The 11907-nt window shown below is 47.9% G+C and overlaps 1 protein-coding gene across 8 annotated transcripts in view; it reads right to left on the reverse strand.

The window, feature by feature from the left end:
- The window catches only part of PPP1R12B (protein phosphatase 1 regulatory subunit 12B), a 132746-nt gene extending 121467 nt beyond the window's left edge, over window positions 1–11279 (reverse strand). For 7 of the 8 annotated variants that reach the window (XM_027665677.1, XM_027665682.1, XM_027665681.1 and 4 more), the window contains exon 1: window positions 10934–11221. In XM_027665677.1, coding sequence (XP_027521478.1) covers window positions 10934–11221 — 288 coding nt within the window. Of the gene's footprint in view, window positions 1–10933 lie in introns of all 8 variants that reach the window. The other variant, XM_027665676.1, reaches the window with a different exon arrangement.
- Window positions 11280–11907: the final 628 nt, after the last annotated feature.

The following is an 11907-nucleotide window of genomic DNA, read 5'->3' on the forward strand; positions in this document are numbered from 1 at the left end:
CACCCTATCGTGTAAGAAGGATCCAGGGAACTACAGGTCTGTCAGTCCCAACGCAGTCCCTGGAAGGGCTGTGTGGTAAATCCTCCTGATGGCCATTTCCAGCAGGAGGTGGTGGTGACTGGGAGCTGCCAGCTTGGACTTACCAGTGGCAAATCTTGCCTAACTTGCTTGCCCTCCATGAGGTGGCTGTGTGGAGGACAGGAGAGCGAGTGTGGGACACCTTTGACACCATCACTGACAGTATTGTTAGCAGGCAGGAACTGGACTGCAGGAGCAGATGATAAGGTGATGGAAAATTGCCTGGGATACCAGGCTCAAAAGGTGATCAGCTGCACAAAGTTCAGCTGGCAGCTGATTACCAGCAGCATCCCTCAGGGCTGGTATTGAGGCCAATACAAATCCATGTCTTCATTAACAAATTTGATTAACATTAATTACGGGACAGAGAGCACTCTCAAGAAGTTTGTAGACGATATCAAACTGCTGGTGTGGCTGGGGCAGGAGGTCCTTCTCAGAGGGACCTACACAGGCCAGAGAAGGGGTCTGATGGAGGGTTTGTGAGGGAGGGATAACCAAGGCAAACAGAGAGACTCCTGCCTCTGGGACAGAATAACCCCTTGCACCAGCACAGACTGGGACAACTGGCTGTACAGCAGCCCTGCACCAAATGACCTGCCAAGCTCTCAGGGAGGCTGAGCAGCCAGAGGACAGACAGTCACAGTAAGTGCTTTATGGACCATCACTACAACTGTCTGGAAGAGACTCTGCGACACAACAGTGACTTTCTGCTTCTCCAGAGTCTTTGAAACAGTCATTTTGAACACAAGTTCTACCTTTCAAAGCCTATGCAGGGTGCACAGATTCCCCTAAAAGGGAATGATGAGAACATCAGCCCACAGTAAGTGGAGTTGGCTGGAGCATGGAGTAGATCAGTCGGCTTCCTGAGAACACAGGGAAGGAGCATGAAGCCAGGGAAGAATTGAAAACCAGGATCAAGTGATGAAACCAGCTTTGAAGGTTTAACTCATTAGGAAGTAAGTCAGCAGATCTTTCTTTGCTACCTGTTCTAGAGAGCTATTTCAGCTCAGAATTCCTAATTCTGCCTGAAAGATGATGATGTGGTAACAGGCTAGAACGTAGCATTTCCCATGTGCCATCAAGCTGCTTTGAAAGCATCTTTGCCAGAGAAATGGTTAAATTATTGCAATGTGTCAGTCATATGGATGTCAGCTGTGATGGTCAGTAAAAGACTCAAACAAGGGTCTGTGGTTCTCTAGCACAGGAACTGCTACTGGCATTATCATATCCCTTTAAAAAAAAAATAAATTAAATCAGACACTTGGCAAGTGTGTGGTGTTTGTGTGGCTGCCCAGTGCAGGCTCAGGATGTGCACCTCTTCCTGGACAGGTGTTGGCTCTGCTAATGCAATCAGTTAGCTCAGATTTGGTCTTATCCACATAAACACCAAACCTGTCCATGCTGAGAGTGTGTCATCTCATTTACAGAAACCAGAGAATAAATGGAGTAGAAAAAGTGGCTTGTTAGAGAAAAATTTAGAACATTTCACCCTCCAATACCACAACAGTATTGAAGATAAATATTCTGATGACTTCTGTTGGACAGGCAGAGCCTCTGTTAATGATGTAACTCAGAGAAATGATACAAAAATAAATATATGTAGATACAAAGATATATAGATACATAGATATATAGATATAGATACAGATATCTGACTCTACCAAAACAATTAAAGCAAGCCCCATCACTCAAAGGTCAGTGTTCACCTCCACCAGCAATCTTCCAAGGGAGAAATCCTGAAATCCCTATTGACATGTCTTGCACGAAGTATCAAAGTGTAACAGGTCACAAAATCCCAACCTGCTTTGAGTTGGAAGGGATCTTAAAGCTCACCTCACTCCACCCCCTGCCATGGGCAGGGACACCTCCCACTAGCCCAGGTTGCTCCAAGCCCTGTCCATCCTGGCCTTGGACACTTTCAGGGATGGGGCAGCCACAGCTTCTCTGGGCAAGCTGTGCCAGGGCCTCCCCACCCTCACAGGGAAGAATTTCTTCCTAACATCTCTTTACTTTTATCTTAAAACCATTCCCCCCTTGTCCTATCACTATCTCCCCATGCAAAAAGTTGCTTTCCCCCTTTTTTATAATTGTCACTCCAATACTTGTTTTGGGTAAGGCTGACAATCCAGATGAATTAAAATTCCTGGCAGATGAAGAGGAACTGCACCTCGTACTTTGACTTCAGAATGAAACCATGGCAGCAGCACTTCAAGATACTCCAATTCGAGCACAAAACCCGTGTGGTGAATCAGGCACAGCTCCCTGTGCGGGCCCTACCAGCTTCAAGCTGGTTTACATCCCCCTGGGTAATGGTCTTATATTTACAAGTGCAAACTAAACAGACATAAGCCAGGTTTGGGTAGAGCCCATACACAGTCCCCTCAGTTCCCTAAATCCCTGCTAGAGTCCCCTTGCTAACCCAGCACTTGTGTTTAGACAAGCTGGGCCAGGAGTTGCTGCTATCACATGATTTCAGATGTAAAAAAGCATCAGGCTTTGTAACGAAATTGCATTAACTAAGACAGCGAGGAAAGACAAATTATAAATAGGAGGTGGCTTCAGAGAGATTCCAGAAATGGACGGTGAGCAATCACTGTGGCAAATCAATGCTCTGGGGCTCAGGGGATCGGAGAGGGGCCAGGTTTAGTTTTACCCTGAAAAGGCAGTGACACATAAAAAGCTGATGGCAGGTGGTCACTCTGCATTCTGTACATCTCACAAAGATTTATGAGCAAGGCTGAATGCTGGAAAAGCAACGCTGAAGCTGCCTGTGTGCCTCTGCAAGGTCAGCTTATTGTATTATGGAAACATTTCCAGTGAGACTGCTACAAGTTGAGGTTATCTTATTTTGCCCAGCTACAAGAAACAAGCTACTAAATAAAAGTAGCTTTAAAAAGAAGAAAAAAAAAATCACACCATTTACTCTTAAACAGTGAATTTTCACTGGTTTTGGTTGTCTTCAGATGAGCAAAGCCTATATTTGAGCTAAAAGTTTAAAGCTGGAAGGAGCTTTCCAAAATTTGTTTAACAGGAAAATATTTAACAAGAAAGCACATGGATGTATTTTCTAAATTACTAATCACTCGTAAGTACTGCACATTGTAATTATTATGAATGAAAACTGTCATGAGAAATTGTGTAGGTGCCTAAATCAAGAATTTTGACATTCATTATTGTCAACAGCTTAGTGTGGAATGGAAGGCCTGACTCCCAGGATGTGGCTGTGGGATATCATTCTCACTAGTCTGTGAATCTAGAAAAGCAAAGTTCCTCTGAAAAATGTTTTAAGTATTTAAGAATGGTCCTGTTCCACCACAGTAAGAGGTGGGACATCTCTGGAGTGAAGAGAGGAAATAAAATTTGGCTCCTGGAAGCTGTGCAGGTTGGAGCCCCATCTCACAGCCGTGCTCTGGATCCCATCACCTGCATCTTCAACAAGTTCACAGCAGCTCAAAACATCTCTGCACAGCCCTGTACAGAGTAAATTCACCATGAGCTTGTTCTTAAATCCATTTATGCTGAAGTGACCCCCCCAGGAAAACAGGCACCTAAATCCCCACCAGATCATTCCTCCATAGAATCAACGAATGGTTCGGTTTGGAAGGGACCTTAAAGCTCATCCCATTCCACCCCCTGCCATGGGCAGGGACACCTTCCCCTAGACCAGGCTGCTCCAAGCCCCATCCAGCCTGATCTCAACACTTTTAGCAAGTGAAGTTTTCCTGCTAAGGCCTAAGACACAAGGCCCAGCTCCTCCTGCACCTTTCCTCCCCACACAGATCATTTTGCTGCAGCCCAAGAAAGGAGATGGCAGGGACAGCTGTGGCACCTCCCTTCAGAAGGACAGCTGAAAATAAACTGCAGACTCAGATCCCAGGATTTATACTGGGCACCTTCCCTGTGCTGGGGCCATACCACTATCACTAGGTCAAACAGTTCACTCAGTGGAAAGCTTGTCACTGGAGAGTGGGGGCTGCCATTCCCCTGAAAGGCTCTGGGCTTCTCTTTCCTTCATTTTTTTTACCCCAGCCTTGTGCACAAACACAATTTTTTAAAAACCAAATCAGATGTTTCAGAGTTTTTAATGTTCCACCTGCCTTCACTTGTATTCAAAAGTCAGAAAGAATGAAATATCAATTTATACAACTACTGATATAATATTCCCCTCTCCCAAACTTCTTAAAACAGATTGCTCTAATATGCACAGTCTGACAGGCCTGTTTGACTTATGGTATATAATAATCCTCAACTGGAAGCCAGCACACCAACTGAGAAGTCTTATATTTTAATATTAGGCAGTTATTATCTCAGTATATTACAAGACACACCACTTGAGATGTCTCACAAGCCCCACAGTACTTAATGTGAATTCTAAATCTCTAAACCGCTTTGAAATAGAAACAGCTCCCAGCCCCTAACACTCACTGATAAAAAAAGCAAGAGGCATTATAAATTGCAAAAAATAATACCAGGATGACAGCAATTTCATCTAGGCTAGAGCTGAGAGCTCTGCACAGAAATGTACTGACTGTTTGAGCAGGTTCCAGCCACGCCAACAGGGGCTGCAGGACCCCTCACTGCTGGAGCAGGGACCATCCCACTGCATTCACTGCTCATTTCTGCATTTTCTGCTGAGCTGGCTTTCAATCTTATCAAACCATGTTGATTCAGACAAGTACGCAGCCCTAAAGACTTGTCTCCACCTCTAATGCAGGCTCAAGAATTTCATTTGCAGAAGCCAGAAAGCTTTCAGCATACGTTAGGCACAACAAGCTTTCCCTAAAAGCTTCCCAAAGGAGCTTTCCATGTGGGGCCAGAGGTGTGGACTGCCCAGCAGCTGCAGTGGAGATGAGAACCTTTCCACAGGCAGCACTGAAGGACCAGGTTCAGCGCTTCCAGCTGCTGCCATGAAGGAAGCTGGAGCTGAAAATCCCATGAGCTCCCTTGCTCCCTGTTTCTGGGGAGCAGCAGAGGCTGATGCGTGGAATCACAAGTAGGATAAACAGAGGCTGAGGAAAGAAGCAATGAAGATGCACATTTCCCCTCCCAAATACCCATCTACTTACTAAAACACAGGGTGTTTCCTCCCAGCATCCAGCACTGAGTGAATGCTGCGGTTGGTTTCAGTTTCCAGAAGCCAAACCAACCAGTCGAGAAAGTGCCCCAAACCACACCAGGGGAGGGTTTCCTCCCCTTCGCCAAGAGCAGCAGCTCTCCCAGGCTCCAACTCACTGCAGCTCAAGGTTAGTGTAGTCTAGACTTATTTCTGCCCACTTAGGAGACTGTTCAGAAATAGAGATGCAAGGGACAGACAAATGAACCCACAGGGACAAAACATCAAGCCAGAAAAGGGACTGAGTCAGCCAAAGGGAAGAAAATAAAAGCATGAGGTTGATAAAACAGCAATTTGGACCTTAACTATTTTGTCTAATAAATTCCTGGTGTATTGTAGGCAACTTCCAAGCTCTCTCACTTTATTCACAGTACTATGGGATGGTACATGCTACTGCATTCCCATTTTTAACCGAAACCCAAAAACTCTCTTTCCCTAGTGATAAACCCTATTTTTGACAGTGCCATATTTCAGTTTGATGAGCAGTGTTAAATGCAGCACAAACAGCTTGCAACTTCTATTTTCCCTGGCAGAGGCCTTTGGAAAGGAACTTTGCACAGGGCACTGGGAAAGGTATGACTCTCCCTAGATAACCTTCTCTTCTGAGGATGAATGTATTTTTAGGCAATGCAGCCACCCAATCTTAAAAAATGCAGCCTGATTTATGACACTATCATCACCACTTAAAGATCAGAAGCTGAACTACCTTAAAGCACAGCTGTGATGCCCCAAAGATGGGGTACCTGAACACTCATTCAAGAGTTTTCATGCCACTGTACACTGTGTCATCTCCTCACTTTTCAGGGCAAAAACTGGTTGTTACCTTTTGGTGATCAAGAAATTCTGTGTCCAGGGAAAGTAAATGATGCTGGGGAAGAGTCTAGAGCACAAGTCTGATAAGGAGCAGCTGAGGGAGCTGGGGGGGCTCAACCTGGACAAAAGGAGGCTCAGAGGGGACCTTCTCACTCTCTCCAGCTCCCTGACAGGAGGCTGGAGCCCAGTGGGGGTCAGGCTCTGCTCCCAGGGAAGAAGGGACAGGACAAAAGGAAACAGCCTCAAGCTGTACCAGGGGAGGTTTAGGTTGAATATTGGGAAAATTTCCTCCCTGAAAGGCACTGGACCAGGCTGCTCAGGCAGCGGTAGAGTCACCATCTCTGGAAGTGTTCAAAAGACGTGGATGTGACACCTGGGGACATGGTTTAGTGGTGAACATGGCAGTGCTGGGTTCACTGCTGGACTCAGTGATTTTAGAGGGTTTTCCCAACCTTAACAATTCCTTGATGTCATTCCATGATTCTCCCAGAAGCTGTGGCTGTAGGAGTACAGCACTTTACTGTGTGGGTTGGATCTACCTCAGTTATCCTATAAAACAAACCCAGGCTGCTTCAGGCACTATTGCAGTCCCAACCCTTTGCTCCATGCTCTCCAGTAGTGATGTCCTAGCTAGGCAAAGTATCAATTCACACACAAATCCTCTCTTTCTTCCCCTCAGTCTCCAGATTTTGTTCCAGTGTTGGGACCTCAATGATTCTTCCAAGAGTCTCCAGACTGCTGTGACCAGAGTGCTCTGTAACCTATTCCCCTGGATGGTTTTAGGACTGTCCAAAAATTTTGCTGCCTCCTGCTTTGCTAGGACTGTACACAACCTTCAGAAGGGAGGAAAGGGCAAATTTGCTGAGCAGTAACTGAAAAGTTCCCAACCCTTTTGACACATTGCTCTTCTGAGCTTTATAAAGCAGCATCCAAGACATACCTGCAATTTTACAGCTGTGGCTCAGAAGGAAGAATAACTTAAACCAGGATCTCCTGGAGAGGTTCCAGCCTCCACCTAACCCAGAGACACCACACAAAGTACCCGACTTTTCAGGAAGCAGCTTCTGAATAAGCACAAGTGCCCAGCACCCGAAAAGAAGTAAACAGCAGGTGCCAAGGTACTTGCAGAGTACTGTAAATGACATGAACTGGGGAGTTATTTCATGAGCAACTCACTTCTCCTTGGAACAGGCCAAAGGGAAAGAGGGTAAATCATCAAAGGGCAGACAGAGGATAAACAATCTTTGCTGTTACCCTTTGTGAACCGTCCTTGAAGACAAACAAGCGCTACTATTATTATATTTGGAGATGCTTTCCCAACTAGAAGCAGCAGACTTCTTAAGACTCAATTTTCATACAAGTTTACTCTTCCATTGGCTCTGTCACTCAGGAGACAGAGGGAGCAGTCCATGCCCATTTCCCACCACTTGCAAACACTAGAGAAGTTCAACAGCCACCAACAGTTCACTTCACCAACTGGAAGCAGCTTTCTCAATGATTTCTAAATGTTCACTCACATTTAAGTAATATCTTCCCTTTCCATTCTGCATTTGACACAAAGCCATTGCCAAAAATAATTCACTGAATACAGTCTAAGTTAATAACTGAAAATAGGGGACTGATGTTCATCCAGCAGCAATCTGCAGGCACTGAGGGAGATAAAGTACAGCTGAAGTCACCCCCCAGGTGATTTCACACCAGACACTGGCTGTGGTGCAGGTCTGTGCTGCACCCGGTGCCTCCAAAGAGGACGATGACACAGGCTGGAGGCTCAGGAATACCACTTGTAATTTAAAAGGTTATTTTCAAAATACAGCTTCGTGGCTATAAATAGCAGAAGCAGCTTCTCACCCAGCAAGCACACAATGGGTCTTAGTCACAGTGGCCCAGATACCAGAGAAAGTGTAATTTTATCTTTGTGAACAACACACAACATTTGGGGCCACGTTGTGTTTCAAATAAACTAACCCAATTTGTAAGGCTGGTCTTAGGTTTTGTGGAAGCAGCTGCCACCTCTGACAAATTAAGTCAATTGACATTGTTAACCCTTCCATTATCTAAAAAGACCTGTTTGCTCGTCCAGAGCAAGTCTCAATATTAAGTTCTTTAATAAAAAAAAAATTTACTTGATTTTTCTTTCAACAAAGCCAGATCTTTTTAACATGCAGGATTTCCTTCCTTATTATGTGGCCCTTTGGTTTCACATGTATTAAATGAGAGCAGAGAGTCACCACCATCTGCCCTATAATGTAACATTGTGATTCTAACACTGGGAGAAGTTACTGAAATATCCTCACGGGTACTACATCATTCCATTTCTCAACCACAGCTCTGGGGACCCCCAACCTAACTGGTCTCGGCTGACACTTTACCATAGGCAGTATTATTCTCCAGGTAATATGAAAACAAACATATTTTGGCCAGGTTCACTGATAAGGAACTCATAACAACCTCCCCAACCATGCCAGTAAACATTTTCATCTGATACAGATTTACAGACTCAGGATACACATGTACAACACAACCTCTAACAAAACAGCCTTTGTTCCATTTGGGTGTGCAAGAACATCTCGTCACTGCTCAGCAAAAATGTTAAGGCATCCATGGGACATTGGAACAAAGTTTTTATTCCACTCACAGTAAGGTCACCCTCCCTTCCTGTCAAGTTAGTGAAGAAACCCTTCACATAAGCAGCTGGCTGGCACTGCCAGCATCTGCTCCACTGCTCCCTCATCCAAACCTCTTCCAAGTATCAAGCCCTTGGTGTTACTGGTCGGTGTCACCCGATACTGTGATCCTAAGACACATAATAACACAATTCTGTACCCTTGACATAGGCAGAATTAAATGTGCAGCCTGCCTGTCACTGCATGGCCCGCCATGGGCTCCAGCAGCATGACCTTGCTGAGACAAGTCCAGTGCACTTCACCAGACACCTCTGGCCAAAGGTCACATTACCTCCATCAGCAAGGACCTGGGCAGTTCTGAGGAGATCACAACCAATCCTGGCTGGAAAGCCCTCATGAAGTCATCCCAACTCTACCATGCTTCTGATGCCTTAAGCCCCTAATGGTTTTTTATTTTTTAGTATTTGTAAGACTTGTAAGTTTTATAAGTAGGTTTGAAAAGCAGAAACCCTTCCCTTCTTTGTCCCTTGTTCCTTTCCCTTTCCCTCCAGCACCCTTGTTTATACATTCCTTAACCCTCTTCCCCCATTCTACGCTCCCCATATCAGCCCTACTCCTGAATCCAATAGACATGTTTAGTCTTTTGTCAAGGCAAGGCCCAGACAGTTGACAGAACAGCATATCTGGGCCTAAACCACAGAATGCGTCAAGAATTATGTAATTGTGTACCTTTTGTGCTCTGATGATGATGAAGGTGATGAAGTAGGTGGTCCCAAAATGCACCCCAGACCCATTTTAAGGGGGTGGACCCCGGGGCGGTCCAGAGGAAAGGCCACAGGGTGGATACATCTGAGATTGGATGGATGATGTTATAAAATGTAACCTCTCGGGCACAGGGGTGCGCGTCTTGTAACATCTTAGCCTTGGCAAATAAACCCTTTTCTTATCTCACCCCTAATTAACTGCTCCGGAGATTTTTTTCAGCACCTAAATCCCACGGCAACACTTCTATCCACCTTAAATTCAGCCTTCTTGGTTGTCAAAATGCTTTTCAGTAACTGGCTCTTACCAGCATCTCTAGGACTACTTATTTATCTGCTAATAAATGGACAAATGCCAGACTGGAGAGTACTTGTGCAGTGTAACTTATTTGCTACCACTATACCAAAACCCACAACCAACCAAAAGAAAGCTGAGCCATCACAAAGTTCACTGCTGTGCCAGCTGAAGTCTTATTCAACCTGAGGATCTGTGAGCTCTCACGCTCTTTGCTTCATAACTTATTTTTGGAAGTCCAGAATAAAATGTATCAATCTTCTCTCCCCTTGTTCCCTGACAGCCAGGAGCCAGTGAGCTCCTGAACCGGCTGACACAGGTCCCAAATGCTTCAGTAACACCCTCCCAGCGAAGAAGAAATCCTGATCAGCCCAGCGACTGTCCTGCTATTTGTGCTATTAACGTGTTATTCTTTACAAACACTGTTTCCAGATGTTATTCCTGATGGTGCTTCTTTCCCGGTCCTGTTGCTACACTACATTCTTAATCTACAAGATCCTGAGCTAAGAAAATTTTCTTCCTGAGGCTGGCCCGGATCCAACCCGGATTCATTTCACTGACCAGATGCACCAATGTGGGACATTGATTTCACATGCTAAATTCTCTGTCAGTCTGAGATAGCAACAGGTTTCCCAATATTCTGGGATGGCAATTTCACATGGTTCCTCGCATTCCTGCTCATTTACACAAGGACACCAAAGGCTAGGGATGAAACACAGCACACGTTTCTCAACAGCCAAGGCTTTACCACTCCATAGCCAATTCCTGGGACCACTTTGTACTATCTTCAGCACATTTGGCTGAATATTAATAGAATCTATGTCGCTTATCGGCGATGAGGGCACTCTCTGCTCCCTGCCAAAGGAGCAGTCTGAGGAGTTTCAAGGCAACTCTGATAAAACACAACACAGGAGCTGACCAGACGCTCCTGACCTTGCAAAATCCACATTCCCCTGGGGAAATTTTCCCAGCATCGCTGCTATTTCAGCAGACCCCAAAAGCACAAAGGCTTTCCCAAAAACTAACAAACTGGCCAGCTGGCCAGCAGCCCTGACAGCCCCTCGATCTTTATTCTGCTAATTAAGCTCCTTAATAACCCTGCGAAAGCCCGGTACATCCCGCTGCCCGACTGGGACAGGCCACCCGGGGCTGTGCCGTGACAGCGGCTGAGCGGGGCTCGGCTCGCAGCGCCCTGTCACCCTTTGTTTACCGACAGCCCCTCCGCGGAGCCCCCCGGCCCCGGTACCTGGTGCAGGGCTGTCAGCCCGTCCACGTTGGTCGTGTTGATGCGGGCGCCGCGGCCCAGCAGCCGCTTCACCTCCTCGGTGTCCCCGCTGGAGCAGGCGGCCAGGAACACGGCGCCCTCCTCGAAGCGGACGCGGGTTCCCCCCGCGCCGCGGTGCCGGCCGCGGCCGCCCCCCGCCGCCACCGGCTCCTGCTCGGTGAGGGAGCCCTTCCAGCGCCGCAGCTGCTCGGCCCGCCGCAGCCGCGCCGACTCGGCCCGCTTGCCGCCCAGGTGCTCCGGCTCGGACATCGCCGCCGCCGCTCTGAAGGGCCGCGCGGGGGCCGCGCCGCGTTCAGCCCGGAGCGGGGCGCAGCGTCCCCGCCGCCATCTTCGCTACGCCCCCCCCGCCGCCACAGCCGCCGCCACGCCCCCGCCCCGAGGCACCCCGGGACATGTAGTTCCAGGGGGGCGGTGCCGCACCTGCCCCCCGGGGCGGCCGCGGCTTCCCGGCGGCCTCCGCGCGCCGCCGCACCTGGGCGCGACCGGGACTACAACTCCCGGCGGCCCCCGCGCGCACGGGGCGGGGCGGGGCCGGGCCGGGCGCCATCGCTGCGCCCTCACACGGGTCCCCCTGCCCGCCGCCGAGTGACGGAATGCCAGGATCCAGGAATCACTGAGGTTGGAAAAGACCGCCGGGACCAGCGAGCGCAACCTGTGACCGATCCCCGCCTTTTCAAACGGACCAGAGCACTGAGTGCCACATCCGGTCGTTGCTTGGACACCTCCAGGGTGACTCCGACACCTCCCTGGGCAGCCCCTGCCAAAACCTGACAAGGCTTTTCATGAAGAAATTCCTCCTGATGTCCAACCTGAACCTCCCGTGGTGCAGTTTAAGAATATGTCGTCTTGACCTGTCCCCTTGTTCCCTGGGAGCAGAGCCGGACTTCCCCCCCAGCTCCCCCCTCCTGTCAGGGACTTGCAGAGCCAGAAGGTCC

The sequence above is a fragment of the Corapipo altera genome, unplaced genomic scaffold (assembly GCF_003945725.1).
Source record: "Corapipo altera isolate COAL_440 unplaced genomic scaffold, ASM394572v1 202, whole genome shotgun sequence".
In the NCBI taxonomy this organism is placed as follows: Eukaryota; Metazoa; Chordata; class Aves; order Passeriformes; family Pipridae; genus Corapipo; species Corapipo altera.